The sequence below is a fragment of the Epinephelus lanceolatus genome, chromosome 2 (genome assembly GCF_041903045.1).
Source record: "Epinephelus lanceolatus isolate andai-2023 chromosome 2, ASM4190304v1, whole genome shotgun sequence".
In the NCBI taxonomy this organism is placed as follows: domain Eukaryota; kingdom Metazoa; phylum Chordata; class Actinopteri; order Perciformes; family Serranidae; genus Epinephelus; species Epinephelus lanceolatus.
In genome coordinates, this window is record NC_135735.1 from 37,723,080 (window position 1) to 37,749,999 (window position 26,920).

General features: G+C 40.6%; 1 protein-coding gene across 3 annotated transcripts; it reads right to left on the reverse strand.

The window, feature by feature from the left end:
- Window positions 1–1,366: 1,366 nt before the first annotated feature.
- cyld (cylindromatosis (turban tumor syndrome)) lies at window positions 1,367–26,882 on the reverse strand. 3 transcript variants are annotated; one of them, XM_033625149.2, is made up of 17 exons: window positions 26,534–26,882; window positions 24,997–25,539; window positions 22,905–23,216; window positions 18,352–18,457; window positions 17,355–17,456; window positions 16,626–16,742; window positions 12,307–12,695; window positions 11,224–11,389; window positions 10,993–11,134; window positions 10,367–10,489; window positions 9,904–9,995; window positions 9,545–9,611; window positions 7,216–7,348; window positions 5,607–5,715; window positions 5,268–5,386; window positions 4,645–4,861; window positions 1,367–3,698 (listed from the first exon to the last, which is right to left on the reverse strand). In XM_033625149.2, the coding sequence occupies exons 2-17, from the start codon at window positions 25,486–25,488 to the stop codon at window positions 3,514–3,516; spliced, it is 2,871 nt and encodes a 956-aa protein (XP_033481040.1). In that variant the 5' UTR covers window positions 25,489–25,539; window positions 26,534–26,882; the 3' UTR covers window positions 1,367–3,513. The 3 variants fall into 3 exon arrangements, with proteins under 3 accessions (XP_033481040.1, XP_033481046.1, XP_033481053.1); XM_033625155.2 differs by lacking the exon at window positions 16,626–16,742; XM_033625162.2 differs by lacking the exons at window positions 16,626–16,742; window positions 17,355–17,456.
- Window positions 26,883–26,920: the final 38 nt, after the last annotated feature.

Below are 26,920 nucleotides of genomic sequence, written 5' to 3' on the forward strand. Positions count from 1 at the left end.
ATTTAAAAAGAGAAATGTTATTGAATGTCCCCATTCATTTCTAATGGGATGAGTCTCTTCCTTTTGTGCTGCTGATTGTCCCTTACAGTTACTTGCTGTAGTGAAACAGTAGGCTAATGTTAAAGGAATACTTCACCCCCCAAATAACCATTTGTATATCAGTTACTCATCCTGTGTTACATTAAATTTATGAAGAAAACTGTTTCATTTTGCTTACCTCTGTGAATTAATAAGAATCAAAAAACTGAGAAAATTCACAATGAATTGAAGTCCTAGGGGTCCACCTTTAACCAAAGCAAAACTATATCAGAACATCTGTTAAACTCTCACACAACTTGTGCAGTATATTCCAAGTCTCATTTATCCAGTCGTATGCTTCGTACTTCCTAGACAATTAGCCCTTTCTAACTGGGAACTTAACTAGAAGTAAAACTTATCTAAGCTCTCTTCAGAGCCAGAGTCCTTTGACAATAACAGTAATTTTACCTCCCCGAACACGGGAGCTGCTGGTCTACCACTGCCTCAATCAGTACTTGGTTTGTGTTATCATGTAACTTTGGTGAATCTAAACTAACCATTTAAAACATCTAAGTTACACAATAACAAACAAATAAACTGATCTAGGTAATGCTAGACCAGCAGCTCCCGAGTTCAGTGAGGTAAAATTACTGTTTTTGTCAATGGCTTTATAGTGAGCATAGCTAAGTTTCACTTTCAGTTCAATTTTAAACAGTAAGGTTTTAGCAAAAACATACAGTATGTTTGGGAAGTACTAAGAACACAACTAGATAAATGAGACTTGGATTATACTACATGAGTTGTGCAAGAGTTTGTAAATTCATGTTTTGATATAGGTTTGCTGTATTAAACGCTGCCCCCATGATGTCAATGCATCAAGAATTTTCTCCATTTTTGAGTTCTTCATTCAACAGAGGCATTCAAGAAAACGTTTTCTGCACAAATTTAATGTAATATGGGGTGAGTAATTGATATACAAATGGTCATTTTAGGGGGGGGGTCGGGGGTGAAGTGTTCCTTTGATGATAAAGCAATATAGTGCATGCAGAAATTGAGCATTCTGGCATCACACAGATCTAGCCAGTCACCTTCTCTCCATGGTGGCTGTCTACCACTAAATGGCATCTCAGTACTGTGTTAGTGAAATAAGTTTCTAAATTTCTTTCAACATTATACAACTTGCTGCATTTTTTTCCCATGATTAAATTCTTGTGACAAGGAGACACCAATCTGAAAATTCACAAGTTCCCTTCCACCCTTAACCCAAAGCACCTGTGAGAGTATCCTCAATCATCAATGCTCACCTACCCTGGCTTTGCAAAATACACAAGATGTGTCATCACACCACTCAGAACAGACCCCTCAAAATGGGCTTTATTTTGTTAACATTTACAGGAACATCACTGACATTAATTTTCCACCCGTTACATATGCCTATACTGTACAGATGCAACAGAAAAAAAAATCAAAATCCCTTCCTCCGTTCCGAGACTTCTCTCATAGAGAACAAGGCTCCAGTCAGTGACAAGCTTCAGCAGTGCAGAAAGAGTTCACACAGGAAGGTCCCCTGTCAGGATCCCTGGGACAGTGGAAACGACCACAGAGCAAAATGGAAGTTGTCAGCTGAAACCTAATTTATAAAAACACCCTTACACACGTATTTTATACTCACAACTAAATCTATGATTAAGTTGTGATTTAGGAAAAATATATATAATGCTGATGCCAACATGTGCAGTTTCTTGATTTGATCCAATTCTGTATGATATATATAAAAACCAACTACTTCAGTATGACTGGTATGTGTTAAGTACTCTTTAAAATTGGAATACAATGGAATCAATGCATTTTTAATTTCTTAATTTAAATGTTTTCTTACTGAATATATGGTGCCCCAAGGTTAACAGCCTTGTGCTTCATTCTTCACCGATCCTTTGTTAACTCTACACTGTTCAACATGTCACTATTAACATTCAGTAGTTGCTATGAGATGGTGTAAACAACAATAACTCACTTCAATACACTGTGAAAGAGGACGAGGAGTACCCAAACCAGTATCATCAACCCTGTTTCATTTTCTCAAAAAGGGATGACATATGAGGTTGTAATATGATTACAATATAATAAATAATAATATTTGATCACAATTGTTTTGTTATCTGGTGCATGGCTGGAAACATTGCATGTCACATCTTCATGGAAGGCAGTGAGAGTCAATACTTGCCATGATGGGCAGAGAAAAGGCTTCGTAAACACAAAATATAATTTAGATTTAGTCATCAACACCATGAGTCAGAGACTTAGAAACACTGCAATGTGAAATTCTTCACATCATACTCTCTTAGTTTAAAGAAAACAGCCGGACTTTTCCAGTATTTCACCTCATTGACCCTATGAATGCATGGAGTGCTCCACCAACCAGCTTTACAACAGGAGCCATTGTACAAGTCTCCCTTCATGCATTTATCTGGCATCTCCTCTGCATTAGCAATGTAGAGCGCTCTTTACAGCTACAGAGGAGAAGCAAATTTGTATTCTGTAACACAAAACTCTGATGTCTCCCAACCAACAAATTAGCACTCACTGTGACTTCCAATGGGAGGGGGAAAAAAAAGAGCAAAACCTAAATGTTTCCTGATAGGTCCACTTGGGGATAGAGCAAAAGTGCAGCATTGGTTGAGCAGGTATGCAGTAAAACGTGAGACTTTTACAATGGCTACATCTGTTTCTGCAAAAACATATACTGTAGAGACATTTACACAGCGTGATGGGAAAATATGCAAACCGGTTCACAGAGAGCAGAATACTCTGGTCTTAATGCGACTGCACAGTAGGTTGACATCTATACTGTTGATGTTACTACCTGGAGAAATCTATGCTACTAAGAGATTTTACACAAGTTTTTAGAACAGTACACACAGGTTGGATGAGGATTTGCGCACTGCATTGCTTCTGTAATGTGGCGTTATGGAAAGCTCCCATCTTTTACAGTGATTAAGAATAGCAGGACTCCTCTTTTCTTAAGGTAAATGAGGTGGCCAAAGTCCTCCCACTAGCTCATCTTGTTTTTGTTGCACATGTTTTGTCAGCCGCGGCGACGCGAACATGCCCTCCCGCCCATCTTTTCCCCTTTCCTCCCTGAACAGGGAGTGAATCTTCATAAGGCCTACCATTGCTTCATCATTCACCACCAACGCTCAGCTGTGAAACACAGGAAAGCTACATAAGACTACATGAAGAACACAACACTTCAACTAATGCACAGTGCAAATAGGCTTCTCCCCCTCTCTTCCATCTCTTGAACCTCCAGAGATGGGCAGGCGTTGAGGAGAGGTGAGCTGGAGAGGGTTAACTCCGGACAGCACCCCTGCTGGCAGGCAGCCTTTCTTCTTTTAGTTTGTTTTTCATTTTTGGTCTTTCTGGGAATCTCCTGCCCTTGGGGAAGGGAGGGTGGTGTGGCTGAGGGGCAGAGGTGGAGGGGCTGGGGAGAGGATTCTACTTGTACAGGCTCATGGTCGGGCTCTGGTACATGCACATGTAGGCATCGCACAGCAGGCGTCGGGCCTGGCCCTGGATGCTCTTGGGATCCAGGGCGTGCAGCTCCTCTGGGGTCATTTTCAGGTAGGCCTCCACCTCCGGACAGGGAGACACCTGGGGGATGTTGAAACCATTCTGCCCTCCTGCAAAGCCACATGCACGATTATCAGAAACCTTATAAGCATTTGTAACAGCAAAGCAAGTAACATCATAATCACAACACATTCATGTTTAAAATGCTAGATGACTGGGACTTATTGCATCCAGACAAATCAAACAGTGACCCAGATGTTGCAAACAGATATGAATTTAAAATAGATTTCTAAATAGTTTTAAATGTAACAAATTCTTTCCAGCACTCATTGTCGTTTAATATGATAATTACACAATTAAATGTTTTGGCCAAAGTAAAACAGCAATTAGTGGTAAAACTATTTGTCAATTTACCAAGTCCACAAAAAAGACAATAATAATAGACAACTATTTTGATATCTGACTAATTGTTTAAGTCATTTTTCATAAAAGAATGCTAAACTCTACCATTTGTAGTGAGTATTTGCTACTTTTATCTGTCTTAATGTGACAGAAAACCATAATCATCATCCTCCGACATATCAGATCAAACAATTAACTGATTAATTGTAGAAAAAAAACAAAAACAAACTATGTGCAACTTCATTTAGAATGAAAATTATCTATAGTAGCAGCCCCAGTAGCAATTTTACCCAAGTCAGATTGGAGGTAAATTTACAGTAGCACTTATAAGAGGTGCTGTGGCAGTCATGTCTGATAATTAGTCAGACTGTATCTCAAAGTATAAAATATAATACAATATGACAAACTATAACTTTGGTTCAAAATTCAAACAGTAATTGCTTGAGTGCGTGAACGTTTTCTGTGTAGTGATTAATTTGTTTCCCTCACTGTGTTTCTGAGGGCCATTAATACCATCTGTGTCACTGCACGCTGAGAAATTCTTCCACCAATGTTACAAAAACAATTTCCTGTACATATCATGGCTCACAACTTCATTTCAAGGATCAATTTGATGTTGTAACAAACTGAGCATCTAAAGGCCTTGACACGCACCGTCACGGTCGGCCATGCTGTCGAAGAAGAGCCAGGCGGAATCTGCGCTGCCGTACTTGACGAAGGCCACGTAGTGACTGGTTTCGATGCACAGCACGGCGAACAGCTCCATCCTCTGGCGGGGGAAACTGCCCTGCCTCCCCGTACCTTCTTGCAGCTCCTTGGGGACAGACAGTTTGCCGTGCCGATGGGCTTTCCTCCTCGGGTGGAGGTGAACCTTAATGCGCACAAGCAGGTACACGCCATCAGACAGACTGTTACTGTTTCTGTGGCCTATTAAAGTTCAACAAAATATGTTTAACATGCTTCACATAACATATAGATTAAGAATCACAGGAAATAAAAGCTTTGAAGTACATTTGAGGATTATACTGCCAGATGGGCAATTTAGATATAAATCCAACAATATTTCAGTAAATGCACTGAGTGCTGGCAAGTGAAATGAACGGACCATGTGTTACAATCTACTGTAGAAGCCACTCTTCTGCAACACACCTTCTGCACTCAGTATGATTCCTTTGGATGTGGTGCCACCAAATGGACGATCCTGACCCACACTTAGTCCACATCCACAACTTAGTTTTTGTTGAACTGGTGTTGCACTAATGCCCCCTGTTGTTTACCTGTGTATTGCACTTTTCACAGAACTGTTTAATCTTGCCAGCCGTGATATCCCCATCCTCATAACAGTCTCGACACTCGTAGAGAGCCAGGCCCCCGCAGATTCGACATTCCCTTGGAGCTGGATAATAAAAACACATACATTTATTCTGCTTGACACGCTGCACAAAAGTTCTTTAGCAGGTTTAGAAACAAGAAAAAAGGTTCCTTCATCTCAGCTGAGTAGCAGTGACAACTCAGTGGGATTTCATTACCAAGTGCCACACAGCGCTGAAAGACCATCGATCGGAAAAGAACACATCACTCTTACGCACTGGAAAAAATTATTAGCTACAACTCACTGTCTTCAAGGAGGTCTGTGATGTCTAACTCTAGTGAGGGGAAAATCTTGTTGAACATTTTGAAGTCCTTGCCAAAGCGGGGCATCTGGATGATAAGGCAGGAGGGAGCCTGCGGGTCAGGAAAAAACAGAGCAAGAGAAAACGTATGTGGTCATCGACAAAGCACCATGGACATATCAGCAAAGCTCTGTGCACACAGGAACTATAATCAGAACTGGATCTACGTAATGTACTTGATAACCAACATATAACAGACCTTAACAATTAAACCTGTAAAAGTGAGTAAAGATTACTATCATGTTTTTTTGTAAAGTTCCTTTTTTATTTAGGGTTATTAAAGGTAACAAAATGAGGATGAAATTGAAAGTGTAAGTTGCTTCACACTCAGAACATGTGACTGTACTCTATGTGTGATTCATGCTCCACATTTCTTGTTTGAATGAGATGTCTGATGATCAGCAGTGAAAGCTGCTTTTGATCTGGGAAGTGTCATTTTTAGGACAAGACATTTCATAGTTCTGTAATGTAGCCCCACGTTTTATGAGCTGTGGGGTCAGTGGCGCTTGAGGGCTTGTAGGAAGACAAGACATAGAAATAGACAAGCTGTGTGAACCCTTTTCCATTCTCCAGCATTGTCATTACTCCTCCCTCTAAATCACAGCTCTTACTATCGATCACTGGGCAATGACAGGTGACATTACATATGAACTCTTTGTTCCTTTCTTTCCTAAAAAGCATTTTGTTCTCATCATCAACATTGAAACAACCAGAGGACAGGTCTAATGGAGTCAACTTTGAATTAGAAAAAGAAACAATAACAAATGCATCGATGTGCCCTAATAAAAACTACAAATGTATATTTTTAGTTACCAACTATTAACACAGGGGGGAGACATTTCTTTGTCCCCCAGTGGAGACATTGAAGTACCTCGGGTGTATTTTCAGAATTATGAAGGGGTGTACAATATATTTATCTTTTGTTTTAAAAAACCTAGACACCAAAGCCATCCAGAATTGAACAGTACATTGCACACTATGCTTATATTTTCTGAATCTGAATTTATCCAACACCTCACCCTCACATTTACATTCTCTGGGCTGTCTTTAGTTGGATAAAAAGGTACATTTTTAAATGGTTAATTACCCAAAATTACAAAGCAACCTTTAGCAGTCAAAGTATAACTTCAGTATAACAGTAACAGTATAATATGTGATTACAGCAGCATAAGGTATGAGACATATTTATATTTCTCACTCAAATTATTATGTCCTGATAATTTTAATAAACTCATCAAAATGAACACAATGTTATTATTACTTAAGTACAACTAAAAAGATCAGGTATAAAAATGTTAATAAATTTTAGCATGACATACTTTTGTAGCACAACAAATTGTCAAAACAACTTGGCTGGTGTCTAAATTTTGGGTTGCATCATTTACGTTCAGATTAGGTTCAAAAAGTTACAAGATGTGGTAATCCACCAGTTGGGAATGACTGTACCACATGATCATTAATCATAACAATCACACCACAATTTCAACATTCTTTCTACTCAACCTAAATTAATCTGTTAAAAAAAAAAAGGCTGAAACAAAATTAAACTCACCTCTGCAAACTTTAGGTCGCTGTTGATGAAGGACCACTCCAGGAGCTGCTGGATGGTGGGAACTCCCACTTTGTCCTTCTTGTCCATGAAGATCTGGTAAAAGTAACAGTCCTGGACCTTCTGTCCTGCTGACCTGAAAAATAACACAAAGTCTTCGTTCATTCATCTTTTTAAGTTTTATTCACATCCTCTATTCTCAAGGGAAAAACATAACAACTGTAATCTGTGCATATATTAAAGCACCTACTCACTCCACACTCATGGATTACGATGAAAATACTTTCTTAAAAATCAAGTTTTTGTAATTCTATTCTAAAAACTTTAACACTGCATGCCAATCTGTATGTAATTATAACAATTTCATATCCAAGAGTACCTTATGTTTAAGATACTGATCAAATCTGTTACTTAAAGCTCTACACTGTTTTCTTAAAAAATGTGTTTTTAAATAACATGAGGAATTTTCTAAGACTCAATAAGACTTTTAAGACTTTTCTATGAAATGTGAATAAAAATAAAAAGAAATAGCTAAAATAATTGGGAATTTTTATTTTTCCTTTGAGAGCAGTTAAATGTCAAGTTAAACAGCCTGTTGATCAAATCAGGCTGTTTAACTTGACATTTAACTGCCTGAGATATGATGAACACATTTTCTGTAACATCTGTATCCTGTCCCTGATAAACTGTGAAGACAGATTTAACACTGCTTAAGTATTCATTTCAAAGTTGGGTAAATGTTTCAGATTAGTCATTTTATATAACGTGGTTTTACAGCTCTGTCAGTCTGTCACTGCTTGGCTTTGGTATTAAAGCATGGTTTTTGTTGCTCATTATAGAATTACTTTCTTACAGTAGACCGAATTCTGATCATGTGAAGTGCACGGATCATTAAACATGACTACAAAGGGAGTTTTTCACAATGTGACGTACTGAAACTCCCACAGTTAAACCACTTTGCCCACACTGTCTGCCATTCAATCTGGAGTGTAAGCACTGCAGCAGAAGTGAAACTTTATCTGACTGTATAAATCTGCATACTGCACATTTAAGCAAGGTCTAGTATAACTGTGTGGTTTGGTAGTGATGTGTTTGGGACTATGTTTGCAGAGTCTGGTAAGCAGCAACAAGCAGGGACATGTTCATTATGTCATGTCATACATGTTTTTTTGTGTGTGTGATAAGTAATAACTGCTCATTAAAATATTTCCACCATGTCTTTTGCTTTTAGCTAACTAAACATTACTAGAACAGGGTTTGACATTAACCATGGCCCGATGCACCGTGGCCACAGAAAGTCACCATATGGCAACAATGAAGCCCCTGTAGGTGGCCCTCTGTGGCTACAAAGTTTTATCAGGTCTCTTGAGAATGAGACTGTATGTCTCAAATAGATTACCCGTCTACATAAACGTAAAAAAAAAAAAATCCCATTCAGCGAGCCTTTGCCAAAGGAATGTTACAGTTCCAAAAACATCCCTGCGCCTTTTAGTTCAACATTCCATAAAAACAGTGAACAGTACTCATCACTGGTGTTTCGGTTTATCAAGTGACCCTGTAAACTGGTGACTCTCAGCCAAATGCATTGTGGTTGCTCATAGTGAAGGCAGCTACTGAAAACACCAACAGAACATGTCCTTGTAAAACCCTTTAATTTTACTTTAATCAATTTTAAATACATACCAATCTTTATTATGCACATCAAATATTTACCTAAGCTATGATGAAAAACAATGGAAACACTGAGTTTAAAGTCACCAGTTAACACACAGTCACATGTTACACCGAAACATCTGCTGGCTTCTGATATGACGGGACTGCTGTAGTACAGGTTCACCTGGCCTACACAATCTGTTCACTTGATCAGTACAGAAGACCCAGAGGCACAAAAGGCAAACTATGGGAGAATAAAATGGTAACACAGCAGTTGGTAGTATGTATTATATGTTTTCTACTGCTTTTTATCTTCTTCATTTTTGAAGAAATGACTGACTCAGGCCTAATGCTGAGAGGGAGGGAGCGAGATAGAGATATGTTTACAAAGCACTTGAGTTTTGAATTTAAATAGTTATATGTTTTCATTCAGTTAATGTCTTTTCATTTATTGAGGTGTCACAGTTAAGGAAGGCTGTGTTAAGTTGTATTAAATTTAATTTTCTGCACTGTTTTTGGGAAAGTTTACATTTAGGTCACCAAAAATGTACTTTGGCCACCAAATTCAGGGGCTTGGTCACATGGGGCCAGAGCGTCTATGCCTAGTTTATATCTATTTTGTGCCTTTATGCACTAAATGTAGGCAAAGAGGGTTTGTATTTTTGTCTTACATTCTTACCTTAGCTTGAGCAACGGGTCAACCCTCAGTATGTGATGGAAGAGGATATTGAGGAACTCCTCAGGATCTGTGGTACAAGATGTGCTTAAATGAGATGTGAGGTAATATTCCTGTTTAAATGTTGTCATCCAGTGCAGACACTGTAAAAACTAAAGAGTTGTATCTTATATATCTTAAAAAAAAGTTTTTTTTTATTTAATCAGCATAGCTGCTTATTTAATAATAATCACATCAAACTTTGGATTCTTAACACCAGTACAAAGAAGATGAAAGATCATTGTGATATAGTTAAACTCATGACAATGAGCACAGTGAAAATTATGAGAAATGGTTGAAAGAACAATAATATATTCTCCTACCTTTTTCTTCAGAGGTAAACCCAGAGGCAGCTTCTACTTTCTCCAGGATCCTCCTTAGCTTCATCACCTTGGTGGCACAAACATACCCATGTCTGGAGGACGAAGAACCAGCAAGTTACAAGCTAGTTAAATAACCACATTTAGCGATTTTAGCGACATTATTCCTGCTGGTGAAATTCTGCAATGATGCTACAATCATGGTTTGATGATTAAGTTAACAATTGCAGCCTATAATGTTCCGGATTCTGTTTTGTTTTATTTATCAAATTTAAATAATGTGCAAGCTCTTTTAAAAGCTCCAGGGAAACTTCAACAATCTAGTCTTGAACAGTTTTTTGCTTCCTGAGAGAAAAAAACAAATCAAAAACACATCTCTAAAACAGGTGATTAGAACACTGAGTCCATACCTACAATCGAAGTCACAGGTCATAAGTACAGTATGCAAAAAACCACTCTGACTTACATGCGCAGGGGGTTGACTATCTCTGTACGCAACAGCTCTTGGGTCTCCCTGTAATACTCCACATCTGTCTTTGAGCGTGGTCTCAGCAGAACTGTGTCCAGTACAGAACTGAAGGAGAAAAGACTGCAGAGCAGAACAGACAACCAAGGCATTACAATGAATATCCATGTATCTTTTATCTAATCTATATGAGATAAATGATTTACCATGATCTGTGGCTCTATTTTTTCATTATTTCATTAAATCTAACTTTACTTGTAAGTGTTTCTTTAATTATTTCTGGAATGGTCAAATTTAAAGCTAAGATTCAAAACCCCAAACAAGTCGAAGCATCTTCAAAGCACAGGATCTCCTGTAGTTTGGTGAGGAAGTTTGGATTGGCTGCTCTGTTTAATGGCCCTTTGGCAGTGTTGGCAGAAACAACAGATGCACCACTATCCACCAGCCTGCTCCCAGCAGGAATACCCCCTCCTGTTAGAGCCAGTGGGCAAAGTCTTAACAGTTTACTAATAAGCCTGTGCCTCTGGGCAAACACAGCACTGCTGGCTGAGGAAGCACCATATAGTCAATCAATATGACTGAAGTCCAGAGAAGTTCATTTACTGTTAGACTAACAGAGAACTGACCAGAAGAGGGTTGAATCCAGGTAGCAGGAGTTGTAGTGGCCCTGGATGCCTTTCTTTTTTCCCACCATGACATCCAGACCATCATTCTCTGTGCGTGGAGGAGTGTTCTCGTGTACTACCTCGCTTAGGTAACCCCCAAATGCTGTACAGACACACACACACATACACAGTACAAGTGTAAACAGAGCTTTTGGGGATATCAGTTAGTTTGGTGCCTTTGATCATCCCTACCGATGGAGTTGCACCGCTCTATGGGGTTGGAGGAGTGATGCAGGGACGGGAAGCGGGAGTCAGGCCGGCAGCACTTGAGCTTCACAAACAGGGCTTTTTTAGGTGGGCAGGTGAAGTACCGCGTACCTTTGAAGGTGCCGTCAGTGCAACCAGGGCACTCTTCCTCCTAAAAGAGAGGGTCAAGATCACATCAGCCAATTACTGTCAGATACTACCACTGTGTGCAGTAAAAAAGCTTTCATCTGTTCTATGAGAGAAATGTTCCAGTTTACTCAGACACGTTTAAAGGAACAGTTTGACATTTTGAGAAATTTGTTTATTCATTATCTTTAAGGTGCAGTGACTTCCTCAAGTCTTGTCGTCATTATGTGGCTGCTAGGCAACCAGCAGAGTTCAGAAGGTCACTGCACCCATCCAAGAAATAATCTGACAGAAAACCCTGGGAAAACCCCCCAAAAAGCTGTCATTATTACACAGAGAATATTTCCCAGAATGTCAAACTATTACTTTAACAAAATGTTGCATGACTGAAACAAGCAATGTGGTGATAAACTCGGTTTCTACCTGAACAGTTAACACTCTACTGAGAGAAACATAATCAACATAGCCATACACAGTAAGTCCAATAACTTCCTATTCGGCTCATCAACCAGGGAGATGCAGCCAATATATTAATAATTTAACCAAGCCCAAGGTAACCAAGGAATATCTTTGTGGTCATCAGTCATTCAGAGTTAGTAGAAGCAACCGCAGTTGATGATCAGCTGATCTGAGCAGCGTAAATCACTTCATGTTCCTGCCTTAGTGTGAGCTCCAGAAATGTATTTTTGTAACCTGTCAATACATCACCCAAACACACTGACAAAGGACTGAAGATACAACAGTGCCTCCGTATCACATGATAATGTGTAACATTTGAAAATAAATAATACATTTTTTCATGTTTTAACAGACCATCACTGATATTTGATTGTGTCATTTGTCCAATCAATATTATACAGTATGCCTGATTTTTTTACCCCATTTACTAAAGTCCTAAAAACTAAACCAAACTTTCAAATTCACATTGTTGTGTTGCCTCACCAGCTCTAGCCCAGCCAAAGGCTCCAGAAGGCCAGGGGGCAACCCCACCCAGCGGATGACACCACACAGAGGAGGGTTCTCCTTCACCTCCACCAGAGAGCCCACCTCCAGACCTGGCTGTCCTCGGGGAGGCGTCGAAGGCCGTGGTGAGGGAGGGGCAGCGGGTGACGAGGGCTCGGGCTGCTCTCCCATCACCGACTGGACAGAGAGGGAGAGAGGCCCATGGCTCATGCTGTCAATGGGCCCAGTCTTACGGTTCAGGCTGAAGGGCAGAGAGTGAAACTTGTTGTCACTGGACAACAAGGGAGGGGGCGGGGCTCTGGAGGGCGGGGAGGACTGGTTGAAGTCAGGGGGCGTGTCAGTAAGTGACTTGGCGGGGTCCTCCCCAACTGCAGGAGAGAGAGCAGAAACCAAAACGTGATGTCCATTTTACAGTTAATTACACCAAAAAAAGACTACCATCACACCGAGCTGAAAATCCCTGATTCACTGACCTCTCCGTGAAAGTGTATTGTAATGTGAGAACTTCAACCACTAGAGGTCAGCAAAAACATGATTTTCAGATGGTGTTAAGTCATGGTTTAATAACACCATCTGAAGGAAGAACGGAGCCTGCATAACTGGAGGCATTTGGCTATAAAACTCTACTAAAATTCTCCTAAATCGCAAGAGTGAAGGTCTTTTAGTATTTTTACCTGAACAATCTCAGCGTCTTAGGGCATTTTCACACTTAGGTCAACTCGACTAGACTAGGCATGTTCCACTTGCAGATGAATCACTTGTCTGAACGACATCTTCAAAATGTATTCTTTGGTCATATTTTTCCAGTCAACAGTCATGAAAAACAGGTGAGTATGTTACTTAACTGGCACATGGTGACCACTATTTGGTGACTTTCCTCTGAGATGTCTGAGAGTCATCACAAGTGACAAGAAGAAATTATTACTGAGATATAAGTACAAGCAAAAGTCTCACAATTGTATTGGTATTTAAAAAGATGTTCACTGGTTACCCATGCTGGAGAATAGATTGCCTTCTTGCTATTTAAGTGAGAAGAAAATGCAAAAAAGGTATGTGTGATAGGGTACTGTTGAGTTTCGAGTGCTCTAAAATATTGATCCACGGCTCAAAGAGATACTTATGTGTAAAACTATTGATGATGAACTTCTTTAATTACTAAGGAACAAGCCACCCTCAAGACTCCTTCTGGGTTAAGAGTGAAAATGCCCTTTGTTGAGACGTGATGTCTGGCGTGCAGACTCCTCTTCCCATCTGATGGTGTTCTGCAATATGCTTCACTTTGCTTTTAAGATGACACACCCAAAAAACTGTGAGCACTTCATTCGATTTATGTGCAGTATCAGATTGGCAATTTTCAGAGATGACGTACTTGGAATCAACCTTCTTGGTTGCACAAGAGTATTCCATTTAAATCTGTGTTTGTGAAGGGGAGTGCCACTCCATCTAAGAATTCACAGAGAAGAACTCCTTGTGTATCATGACAGTTGAGGCAACACATGCGCACTCTTTGCTAAAGCTAAAAACTCTGTGATGTCACTGGGAATAAATATGTGCCACTGCTCTAAAAGTAACAGGTTGTGGACAAGGCTTTAGATTTTTGTGCTTCGTCCCTGAAGCAAAAACTTAAAAGCACATGACTGGCTGGCTTTACACATCACCTTTTGCAGAAGTGCGAGGTTACTGCAACGATGCCCTGTTAGCCATCGCGACGTCAAAGATTACGCTTTTGCTTCTCCTTTGCTGTTGAAATCAATGTGTGAAATTGCGCACTTTATATAAAACCTGTTAGTTGCAGTTCAGCGGCTGTGTACTGGCACTGGCACCGAGAACAGATGCTACACAACAACCTGGTCAACATTATGTAATAGATGTGGAATGTTTAAACATAGATGGCTGTTCTAATATGTTGAAACAATACTGTAAACATGCCTTACAGATCAATCTTTACAATCTGATTTTTGATTGTGAGCAATCCAGCGTCTCATGGCTCAAGAAAGTCATCACAACATTAACTGTCACAATGTCATACTTTACTCTCTGCATTCTAACTTTCAGAAAGAGTGACGCAAGATAACACATACTGACCAAACTGTCATGAAGGACGACATGAATTCTTGAATAAAGTGGCAATCGCCTTTAAGCTTGCACATCCACACTTGAAGTCTTCCCTCACAGATAGTACAACAGGAAGTTGGAGTCTAGTCTGAAGAATCACCATAACCACAAAGAAAAATAACCCAAAATCTTGAAAGTGACCCTGAGGAAGATGAAAATGATTACACATTCACAGGATGAGTAAGCAGTTGTGAAAAACAGCACATCAGCCATTTATGACTGACCTCTCCTAATTCGTGCATTAGTATAGAAATACTTTTACAGTACAGGCATTCAAGTATTCTGTTTTGCCTTGGCAGGCCGCAATACCACAATCATTTTACAGTCCTCATTTTGATGGGGAGTAGTCCAAATTTTCAAGCTTGCAAATGTTAGCATTTACCATGATACTGAGGTACATACCTTCTTGTGTATGTTGCTTTGATATCAGTTTTTTTGCTTTACATTTTGATGTCACACTCTGATAAAATCTGCCTCCACCATCTTGACTACAGGATTGGATTTTTATGAACCTTGTCAAATTCTTCACATCTGACACTTGTTGGTGATGACACGAGCAATTTAATGTCTCTCTTACAAAGAAAAAATAAAACAGACCTTGTGTCCTGAAAATGAAAGTACAAAACCAATGTCACAATGTGCTGACTGAATCACTCAGTCCTGACACTAGAGGTGAAGGATTTTACTAATGCTTTGGCCTGCAAATAGCATTGCACAGAAATGTTCATGTCAAAACTGCCTCTGCAGCCAAAACAAGACAACAGCCAGTTAAGGAATAATTTGCAGCACTGAGCATTATTAAAAGCCTTAGGGTGACACCAATTACTCCATGCAGGTGAAATATCACACTAAAATGGTGATGAAGGACAAGACTAGTGGAAAGGTCTTCATAGCAAGCTCCTGCAACAAACTACTAATTGTTGTTTTTCTGTAAACCATGCTTGAGGCATACGTTTTACGTTATTTAATACAGGAATACAGTGATTAAGTTCAACTCCATTTCTCCCACTTGTTAAAAAAGTAAAAAAAAAAAAAAAAAAAGATTAATCATATTATTTTTAATTTTTTGCTGATTTACTGTGACATTAGTCTCTTATAGCGATAGAGGTGCAATATCAGAATGCTGAGATACTTCAGGCAGATCCACTTTGACACTCTGAAGCATTTTAGATATTGACAACGGCTGAGAGATGTGTATCAATGTGCAACCCATCAGTTATTTTATTTTCCAAGTCTGTTTATTTTGTATTACACACCTTGAAACCCAAACAGCCAAAGCTCCTAAATCTCTTACATCACTGGTACATATGTTGTGAGCTCAATGTCAGCTACAGCTACATCTACAGTCTGTTTAAAATGCCCAGTTACACTGTGAAACATTCAAAAGTCTTTAATAGGAGCAAATAAAAACAGGATCAATAATCACTGCTTTTCTCTTGTATACATCTAAAACACATCTCATCTGTAAGCTACTGAAAAACTATTTCTGTTCACAGATCAGATCAATTGTGTTGGTGGTGTGTCTTATATTAGACAGCGTGGTGAGGACGGTTGACTACCACTGTTTCAGCACCACAGCTCTGTTTAGGTACCACTGAAATCATATTGGGAAGCTCACTTACTAAGTCAACTACTGGACCCATAATATGCAGGGAATATCTCATAGTTAAGAGACACTATAGTATGTCACGATTATGAGACACTGTGCCTTGGAAATATACCTTATACTGGATAAGGAATACAATACAGCACAAGTGTTACTGTAAATAATAAACTATTAAGAATAAGTTTCAGTTTTAAGAACTTTGTACTTGTTCATTTTATGAGAAACCTTTAGTCAAAGGTAAAATTAATTCACAAAACTAGCTTGATCATTAAAAAATGATTATGTGTCGCATGTTTTTAGCAGGTGGGAATAATAGGTTCCTGTACACATCTTTAACAGTTGCTAAAACTATGTATCTTGTGCTTCTTTTGGAGGACACTTGTAATTCGAGCAGCCCACAGTGTCTTTCAGCAATGGGCTGGCCTCAGCAGGAGTGGAACACCTAATCTTGCCAGTGTAAGTAAATTCAAATAAAAGATAAAAAGTATGCCGTAGTGTAATGGACTATTTTGTAGCTTGTTGTAAACAGGAGCTTGCCGGTAAGATGGTTGACGTCCCATGAGTACCCGTGTTTTACCTTCATCAATGTACCATGTGCTTTTGGATTTGGACTGGGCTGGGGGGTCAACAGAGCTGCCATTTAAAGTATAGTAAAATTCAGACTTGCTTCTACTGCCACACTGATGACCTAATCCTGTAAATAACACAAGTACATGAAAAAAAAAACCACACAGAGTAAGCAAAATGTGTGTGTGTTTGTGTGTGTGTGTGTGTGTGTGTGTGTGTGTCTGAGAGCATGTTTTGTCCCTATGTTTCAGCTGCAGACCAGGTGAAAAATAAAAGAGCAGAAATTCCAAAACACAAAAAAGAAAGTAAAAGCAATCAGGGTAGTCACACATTCCATTCACCTCAAATCAATTCAGCTGCGATGGGAGTTTCTCATATTTTGTGTGGAAAAAAGTTATGCGTGCCCTCTGTCATTGTTACCTTTTTAAAGGGACTTTCCACCAAAACTGCTTCATCAGTTGTTATTCTTATCTCTGCTTGCCTAAATCTGTTCGAGCTTCTTCATTTTTAGAGTTCCCTAAAACAAAGACTTCCTCTATCAGAAAACATCATTGGAGAGAGCATTAAATCAGGCAAATCTAAATTTGTGAAACAAGCAAAAATCCTCCGTAGTTTTATTGCTTTACATATTTGTAAAACCACAACTGGACAACTTTGATGGAATGCCCCTCTAAGAATTATAATCACACCAAGCAGTGGGTAAGTCAGTAAGGTTTGTATCGTATCAGCAGTGTAGTACCTTTGCTCTTTGGTTTGCTTTGGCCAGAGGACGACTTGTCACTGTTGGTGCCTCTGGGGGCAAAACTGTGCTTTTGCAGCCTTTGGTCCTGCATGGAATATTCTGTACAGCCCAAAAAATACATCCACATTAGAGGCACAACACCCCTATCAGCCTACGTCAAACTGCCATGCACCAAATGTCTTCCTCAGCCCACTTGAAATATATGTAAATTTGCACTGACCCTCCACCATTCTCCTATACTGGTTTCAATTTGTCACTGCAATTCAAAAAACACATGCTTGATAAACAAATTTGTATAGCCAATAAGAAGTTTAGACCCTGTTTTAGCTTCCTTAGCTCTACAAAAACATCCTTCTAATGTATGGCACTTTAACTTAAGATATGCTACAGTCAGTGAAGTAATAACCTGGCCTACGACTTTAAGGTTCCAGGCTTAAGATGTTGTATTTAACTGCACGTGGACCATAACTTTGACCATATGTTTTCTTGCCTCTAACTTTGAATTAAGACTGAAAGTCACAAAGAACAGTTCGAGCTGTCTAGTGTCACATCATGCATGACAGTGACCACTGAATGACAACTTTTGTTTGATGGTAGTTTTGAGGGTAGCTCTGCTCAGTGACAGAACATACTTCTTGTAGCCTGTCTAGAGAGTGCAAAAGGATGGGCTTCAAAGTGACATTTGCAAAATAAAGAACCCCAGTCTTTAAGATTTTCTAGATACGAGTCTGAACAGTCAAGAGAGGCGGTAGTAGCACACATAAACAAATCAATATGCCAATGTTGAGAACAAAGAGCCTGAGTATCTCACTTGACTTTCAAAAAACAAGTGAGACATCAACACAAAAGGCTCTCTGTTCCCGCTGCAAGCAAAACACAAACTCAGAACGCTCCGAGGGAGCTCAGAGCTGGTCCAAGAGAGGAACAGCGGAATGTTTTGGGAAAACGACATATAGAAGGTTTTGAAAAAAGCAACAAATACACGGTGACTCACCTGGCATTACGTCACAGAAGGGGACAAGTCGAGTGTGCTCCAAACTGGCAAAATTACACAGCAACTTCCCATCAAACACACCATCCCAGTCCCCAATAGGATTGTCCTGAAAGAGTTGGAGACATAACAACCTTATAACCCTGCCAGCAGGCGTTCTTCATCTCTGTAAAATTGATCAGTTGCCACATGTACTTCTTCCCCTACTATCTTCTTGGTTATTAATTAGGTCTTTTGTCTTAGCGCTCTAAAAATGATGCTTAAGCTTGATCCTCTGTATTGTTATGATCCAAACTGCTCATCTCATCTTCTCCACCAAAACAACAGATCTTCCGTCTCAAATCATTCCAGCTGAAAGCTCTACTTTCTCTGCAGGCACAACCACGTTATTCTTCCTCTTTGGTTTGGAATCCAGGACTCTGCTCCAGTGGGATAATCTAAGATAAGCGTGAGGCCAGTGCCACCAGCTAGAGAAGGCAGGGCGAGGCTGGACGCAGAGTGAGGCAGAGCAGTGGGCTCTCCTCAGCTGCCTGCTGGCCCCTTGCCATGCTGTTGGGTCATACAGCACTAAGTCTTTACCTCACTCCCCGCGTGACTGCCTTGCCTTTGTGTGGGTGGCTCAGATGCACTGAGTGGGCTGCTGCTGCTGCTGCTGCTGTTGGTGCTGCTGCTGCTAACGATCAGCAGTCAAATGCCTCAGTTATGTGTTTCAATCTCTCTATGACTACAATACCTCTCCCGCCTGACAACAGTAGCCATAGATACGAGCTACTGTGATCCCAGGCAACACGGCATGTTCCCTCAACATACAGAGAAACAGTTGTTAAAAAAAAACAAAAAAAACCCAAAATACAGGCAAGTCATTACAGAAAACACTGAGACACTTACTCTCGTAGTTTGACTCTGTACGCTGAAGCTGATATGTGTAACTTTCTACATGTTGCCACCTCTACTGAGGCAAAGACACTTCAAATGAACCAACTCCAGCAAAGATGGCAGAGCATCCTCATCTCGCTTCATTATAAACTACTCCCTTCATGTCACACTGACCAGGTAAGACATTTTGAAAATTTGATGACATTAAACAGAAACAGTATAGAATGATGGAAATTTTACAACATGTGAGTAAGTTTCCCTTCTGGTATGACAGTTCTGGTTTGAACACACTTTACTTCCATTTTCAGCCCATGAATTTATCCAAAGCAATGACACTGAATAGCAGACCACAGAGAGACAGTCAGTACGTTTACATGCAGCTTGAGAAAATCGCATTATTGGCTTAGTCCAACTGAAACCGGACTTTTAAATGCATGTTAACAGCTTAGTCCGACTGAAATTGGACTATCCGTAGCTTGACTAACACACCTAGATAATTCGACTGAAAAATGAACTACTGCCGCATGTATCAGCTTAGTCTGACTGGAGTCAGACTCGGCGTACTGCGCATGCACCACTTTTTCTTTGGCGGGCTTTCACCCAGGGGAAGAAGGAGATGATGTAGCAGCAGTGCAGTAACTCCTGGAAAAACTAACAAACATCATGGCGGCCGAGAAGCAGAAGACGCACTTCTGGACGGACAAAGAAATTACATTCATGCTCCAACAGCTAAAGGAGTAAACATTTTTATGTTCCTACCAGTTTATGGATGGTAGGAAAACACGAAACTTATTTATTTAAAAAGGTTTCTGAACAAGAACTGGAACTAGTTCAATACGCGCTATATTAAAAAGGACACAGCACCGCCTATCGAGGCGGAGTCAGACGTACTTCGTAGACGATGCAGAAATTCAATTTTCTCTTCTGCATGTATACACAGACAAGACGAGAAGTCCGACTTGGCTGATTAGCCGAGCTATGAACTTAGCTCGACTGCTGCATGCATGTAAACGTACTGAATGTCTACATTTAGCTGTCTGAATTTTAAAATGCTACACTGAACAAAAATATAAACGCAACACTTTTGTTTTTGCTCCCATTTTTCATGAGCTGAACTCAAAGATCTAAAACATTTTCTATATACACAAAAGACCATTTCCTCACAAATATTGTTCACAAATCTGTCTAAATCTGTGTTAGTGAGCACTTCTCCTTTGCTGAGATAATTCATCCCACCTCACAGGTGTGGCATATCAAGATGCTGATTAGACAGCATGATTATTGCACAGGTGTGCCTTAGGCTGGCCACAATAAAAAGCCACTCTGAAATGTTCAGTTTTATATCACAGCACAATGCCACAGATGATGCAAGTTTTGAGGGAGCGTGCAATTGGCATGCTGACTGCAGGAATGTCCACCAGAGCTATTGAATGATGATTGAATGTTCATTTCTCTACTATAAGCTGTCTCCAAAGGCATTTCAGACAATTTGGCAGTACATCCAACCGGCCTCACAACCGCGGACCACGTGTAACCACACCAGCCCAGGACCTCCACATCCAGCATGTTCACCTCCAAGATCGTCTGAGACCAGCCACCCGGACAGCTGCTGCAACCATCGGTTTGCATAACCAAAGAATTTCTGCACAAACTGTCAGAAACTGTCTCAGGGAAGCTCATCTGCATGTTCGTCGTCCTCATCGGGGTCTCGACCTGACTGCAGTTCGTCGTCGTAACCAACTTGAGTGGGCAAATGCTCACATTCGATGGCGTCTGGCATGTTGGAGAGGTGTTCTCTTCAAGGATGAATCCCGGTTTTCACTGTTCAGGGCAGATGGCAGACAGCGTGTGTGGTCGTCGTGTGGGTGAGCGGTTTGCTGATATCAACATTGTGGATCGAGTGGCCCATGGTGGCGGTGGGGTTATGGTATGGGCAGGCGTATGTTATGGACAACGAACACAGGTGCATTTTATTGATGGCATTTTGAATGCAAAGAGATACCGTGACGAGATCCTGAGGCCCATTGTTGTGCCATTCATCCACGACCATCACCTCATGCTGCAGCATGATAATGCACGGCCCCATGTTGCAAGAATCTGTACACAATTCCTGGAAGCTGAAAACATCCCAGTTCTTGCATGGCCAGCATACTCACCGGACATGTCACCCATTGAGCATGTTTGGGATGCTCTGGATCAGCATATACGACAGCGTGTTCCAGTTCCTGCCAAAATCCAGCAACTTTGCACAGCCATTGAAGAGGAGTGGACCAACATTCCACAGGCCACAATCAACAATCTGATCAACTCTATGTGAAGGAGATGTGTTGCACTGCGTGAGGCAAATGGTGGTCACACCAGATACTGACTGGTTTTCTGACACCCCCAGACCCCTCCAATAAAGCAAAACTGCACATTTCAGAGTGGCCTTTTATTGTGGCCAGCCTAAGGCACACCTGTGCAATATTCATGCTGTCTAATCAGCACCTTGATATGCCACATCTGTGAGGTGGGATGGATTATCTCAGCAAAGAAGTGCTCACTAACACAGATTTAGACAGATTTGTAAACAATATTTGTGAGAAATGGTCTTTTATGTATATAGAAAATGTTTTAGATCTTTGAGTTCAGCTCATGAAAAATGGGAGCAAAAACAAAAGTGTTGCGTTTATATTTTTGTTCAGTGTATTTTCATGTGAAAGCGTTTTGCGTCCACGTTAGTGTTTTCAGGTTAATGTGAGCAGCTAAATCTTTTCTTTTCAATGAGCATTCATTACCCAGCTGCTGCACTGATAAAATAATTGATTTATAATGTAAACATTATCTGATAAAATCAATATAAGTCCAGGTTAATGACAACAGTGCTACTGTGTATTCGGCTATACTGGCATTTAAAACAAACGACAGGACAAAGTTAAAGGTGACTAGTTGTCTTAACTTTCCTGTCATACAGCCCCAGGCCTTCACGCTCCATTTAACCCATACACACTGAAACACCAAGCTGTTTAAAGAGTTATACACTATGGCAGCAGTTTCGAAGAAGCTCAGTTTTAATCTGGACAGTGCCCTGAAACGGAGAGAAAAAGATATGACTATGTAAATGACATAAACTTGTGATGTTCTAACTATAAGAAACTACTTATTTGAACTTTTAAAGTTGTGTAAAATTAGGATTTGCTAAAAAAAGATGTCTTATATGCCAGGGACCAGCAATGAACTGCATTTTAAAAAAAAAAAAAAAAGTTTGACATTTTGGGCAATCACTTTTCACTTCGTTGCTTCCTGTAAGGCTCACTAATTAACACGTATCTTGTATGTTGCAGACTGTTTCTTGGCTAGGACAAGTTGCTAGGCAAGCAGCAGAGATTCCACAAAGTTACTGATTCCTACCAAAAACAGTCCAACACATAACCCCCAGAAAACAACGATTTTTTTTTGTTTTTTACACATATATTAATCAAACAGGAAAGTGATACAGCATGCTTCCCAAAATGTTGAACTCTTCTACTGAGGTAAATGAGTCATTTTGTTTGGAAGAAAAAGGCTGTAGACTTCATTTCATTTGACTGACAGCAGCAGGAGTCTTAGACTTTGTATTTGTCTATTATTTTCTTTATCAATCAACCTGTTGATTATTTTTGGACATGCAGTTATGGATATTTAGAGAGAGCCTTACTTACCATGTCAACTCCCACATAGTAGCCCAGGCTTTCATTGCCTGGCAGCAGGTCACAAAAAATAATGGTGCCTCTCTCTGGCCCGTCTCTGGTCTGCACCAGAACCCTGGAGTTGATCTCCAGTGGAGGGATGTCCTGGTCATCTTCCACCAGATTGACGTGGTCCACCTCAAGCTCGCCCAAGGCTTCGTCATCATCATCCTCCCAGAGTTCAAGTTTGTCAAGGGCCACAAACACACCACACTCATCCTCACAGCGGAAGAGTTGGCGGCCCTGGTAGGAGCCCTCTGTGAAGCCCTGGCCCCGGCCCTCCTCCTGGGAGACGGAAGCAAAGGAAGGATGATGAGACAAGTGCAGAGAGTGAGACAGAAGAGGAGTAAGAGGGATGAGCAGCTTATTGTCATAAAAAGTAGGGCAGGTAGCAGGGCTGCTTGCTCAGCATTTTTCAGTGAGGGGAAGTCAACATCATAGAGCTGTGAGAGCATATGATCGATTACTGCAGCTGGAGTATGACTTGACTTACAGCAATGATAAATGCATTGAAAAAGTTCTAGCACAGATACTGGATGTTCTCACAAACCACACTGTAACATATTCTGCTTCTTTTCTCACATACAGGCTTTAGAAATAAATCAGAGTCATCTCTATATGGTGAGGGCCTTAAAATCAGAATTGTATCTGAGGCATATCTGTAAACTATGAGGCCTTTATGTTGACCTACAGTCTGAATGCTTGTGCTCCATCAGCCCACCCAAGAAGACTCCAGCTGGATTCTGCACTAGAATAACACCAACATTGTGCTGCAATAAGCAACCCTTTGTATGTTGTTACTTAGTGTGCATATGTTATAGAATGAATGGCATGGCATGAAATAATCACATTTAGTGTTGAGATTAAAGGAATAGTTGACATAAAAAGTAAAATGTTGCCATTATCTGCTTGCCCTTATGTCAGTCCAAACTTTGAAACAGCTTTGTTTCAGCCTTCCCTAACACAACATTTGTAGCCAGTCTCTATCTTTGAAGCTTGGGAATGTCACAATGGCATTAAACCTAAACTAGATTTGCTGATCATAACCTAAAAAAAATTTGAGGCAAAACAAAAATCCAACATGTTTTCCACAAGTCAAAACAAATGTGACGCACAAGGTGCCGAGATGTGACCGAGATGTAAATAGTCACCAGAAATAGCTTTACAATAGACAGCAAAAACTCTGATTTGTTTTTGGGGTCTACTTTGTAACTTCCACATATGCATAAAGTTGTATCAACTTTCCAAAACCATACAAGTGCAAGCTCACAAGGCACACATCAAAGACATTTTTCATTCGTGTGCACAACCTGGATAAATAACTCGCTGTTGTCATTATATTTTCCCTATGTTACGTATGCAGACACTAAAATCCATTGAGCTTACAATAGCAGACTCACGCTTCAGCAAATGATGGTGTTGCTCACAAATGCACATACTAGTGTCTGTCTTATTTACTAGGAACAGAAGGACAAGCACGTCATTGCATTGCAGTCGCCATGAGCACTTTCGCCAATGAAGGCTATGGGTAGCAGAAACGGCTGAACATCTGTTTTAACAAATAAAGACAGTAAGGAGGGTGTGTTGTCATTTGCTGGACTATAGGCCTGATGCAACTTTAAGCATGAGACATAATTTCAAAAATGCTTGGGTCAAACAACTGGTTTCAGCACACTTTCAAGAACAAGTTTGTGGCTGCTTCTTTTGTCTCAAGTAAGACTGAAAGGAATTTGCACAAGACACTCATGCAACCTGTGTTGTAACTGGTTTTAAATGTAGATAGTAGGGACATGTTTGTTTTTGACAGCTGGTTTGCAATGATTAGACTCCCGCCATTGAAACCCATCTGTACCTGTTTGTTTTCAAGCTGTGATTCTGGTGAAAATTACAATCAATTTTGTTGTCGCTGTTTTTCTTTTTGTCATTTTATTACAAGAGAAACCTAAATCTATTCAACCGTTAATTTCCAGACATTTTAAGAGGAAAATTTGTCACATTTGTACTGTGCAACTTGAACAACATCTCTCACAGTGAAATTCATTTTTTTAAAGACAAGAGTCCTTACCAGCAGCTCCACTCCAAACCAGATTCCAGAGAGGGCTCTGTCAGGGAGCAGCGAGCCCTTGAATCGGACAACACCAGGCAGAGGTTCATCCCCTGAGCGCAGCTGGACGCGCACCTTCGAACCACAGTCAATATCACGGACACGCTCCAGCCGTGACTTGTTGCAGAGAAGGGCATACCGCTCCTCACAGTTGGTAATGGGAAACAGCAGCTCAGCCAGCTTCTCATCCAGCTCCAGGACATCCCGCTCGTCCAGGCTCAGCACCACGTTGGTCTGGTCCAGGATGCGGAGACTTTTTTTGCCCTTGCATGGGGGCAGTGTTCGCCCCAGGCTGTTGCGCTCCTGGCAGGCCTGACCGAGACTGCCACGGGGGATCCTCAGGGTCTTCTGGGGTGGCTTCTCCACTGTACATTCCTTTATGACCATGTAGAAGCGCCAGTCCTCCCTGAAGCCCCCGCTGGGCTTCTCCTGGCTCCACAAGGCAGAGCTCATGGCTGCATGCTAGGCAGGAGGTCCAACATCAAGGCAAGCTTGACCTGTGGTCTATAGTAAAGAAATAACAAATAAACACTTTTTTAAGTACACACAGAGAGCAACACACAAAGAACTGAAATTGTGGGGGAAAGCTTGTTTAATAAATGAAAACACAATACTCCACAGACTGAATAATGATGACCTCACTAGAGATACAAAAAAGAGCTTGAAATCTGCAAGGCAACTTTGTCTTGATTAGCTGATCACTGCACTTAAATAAACAGATCTCTAACCCAGGTTGCTTGTTGTGGTTTGTTGTGAGAAATCTAATAGCTCATGATGGTCTCAGTTGTGTACTCTCCCTCTCTACTGCCCAGTCATTCCTGTGCAGTGCCACTGTTTTTCAGCAGGACCTTGTGTGAAATTACTCATTCCTACTGATTTAAATATACTTAACAATAGATGGTGAGCAGACAGTTGACTTATTCTGACACCCAGGGCAAGACTCAGATACCAGACAATTGGATTTCCCCTGATGACACCTCAGATATGATGATCAGCCACCCGGCACAGTCAAAAGCACACTACATCCGTCATTTGTTTAGGCATGCTTGAAAGTCAAGCCAGTATTACTTACTTGGTTATTATATTGTTGTTTTGAAATATGATGTAACGTCATCGTATAAATGTATTGCCATTAAAACAATATCATTATGGCTAACGCCGCACAGGGCTAAGAAACAACACAGGTAGCAAACTGAAAGCAATTCACCATGAGATGGGTTAGCACTGACCTGCTTTGATATGTATACAGCGTTTTCGTTAGGATGACAACCAGAAAGTTGTTTACAATTTTGTCTATATTGGTGTCAGCATCACTGACAGCAATATCATGACTCGTTTTCATAAACATTTTCCCTGACAACCAGAGCAGCAGTGTGTCATCACCAGGCAAAAGCTGTCAGTCACAGGCCCTTTAAGAGAGGGAAGTAGCTAACGTGCCGTCAGCTAAAAAGCACCTTATAGTCACTTGCATTCAATGCTAACGACATGGACACCTTACCTGTGTTACGCGTCTGTTCAGTTACAGGCTACAGATGGCTGTCATTTCAATTGTCCATTTCAATTATATACAGGCCTCCGAAAACAGCAACAAGCTAGAATCCTCCCGTAATAACCTCTGATTAGCTAAATGGCTAGCTAATGCTAGCGCCCTAACCAGCTAAGTATCACGCTGAAGTTAGCCCAGCGAGCTGAGTGACAGCGAGCCGGCTGGCAGAGGACTGCCACCCTCTACAGTATGCTATCAGCATTTAGATACATTTGCTCTCCATGGGAAATACATGAAATAATACAGTGTAACGCTACAGCTATAAGATATATTATTTACAGGAGACGACCTCACGAAACTTAATGTATGACGTCAAGCCCTCCCTGACAGGCATTGGTC

Coding starts and splice junctions, on each gene's coding strand:
- cyld (XM_033625149.2), bottom strand. CDS start 25,488: ATGAGCTCTGCCTTGTGGAGCCAGGAGAAGCCCAGCGGGGGCTTCAGG. Junction 10,490..10,992: donor CTGGATTCAACCCTCTTCTG/GTCAGTTCTCTG, acceptor TCTGCTCTGCAG/TCTTTTCTCCTTCAGTTCTG. Junction 3,699..4,644: donor CAGCATGGCCGACCGTGACG/GTGCGTGTCAAG, acceptor GTGGCTTTGCAG/GAGGGCAGAATGGTTTCAAC.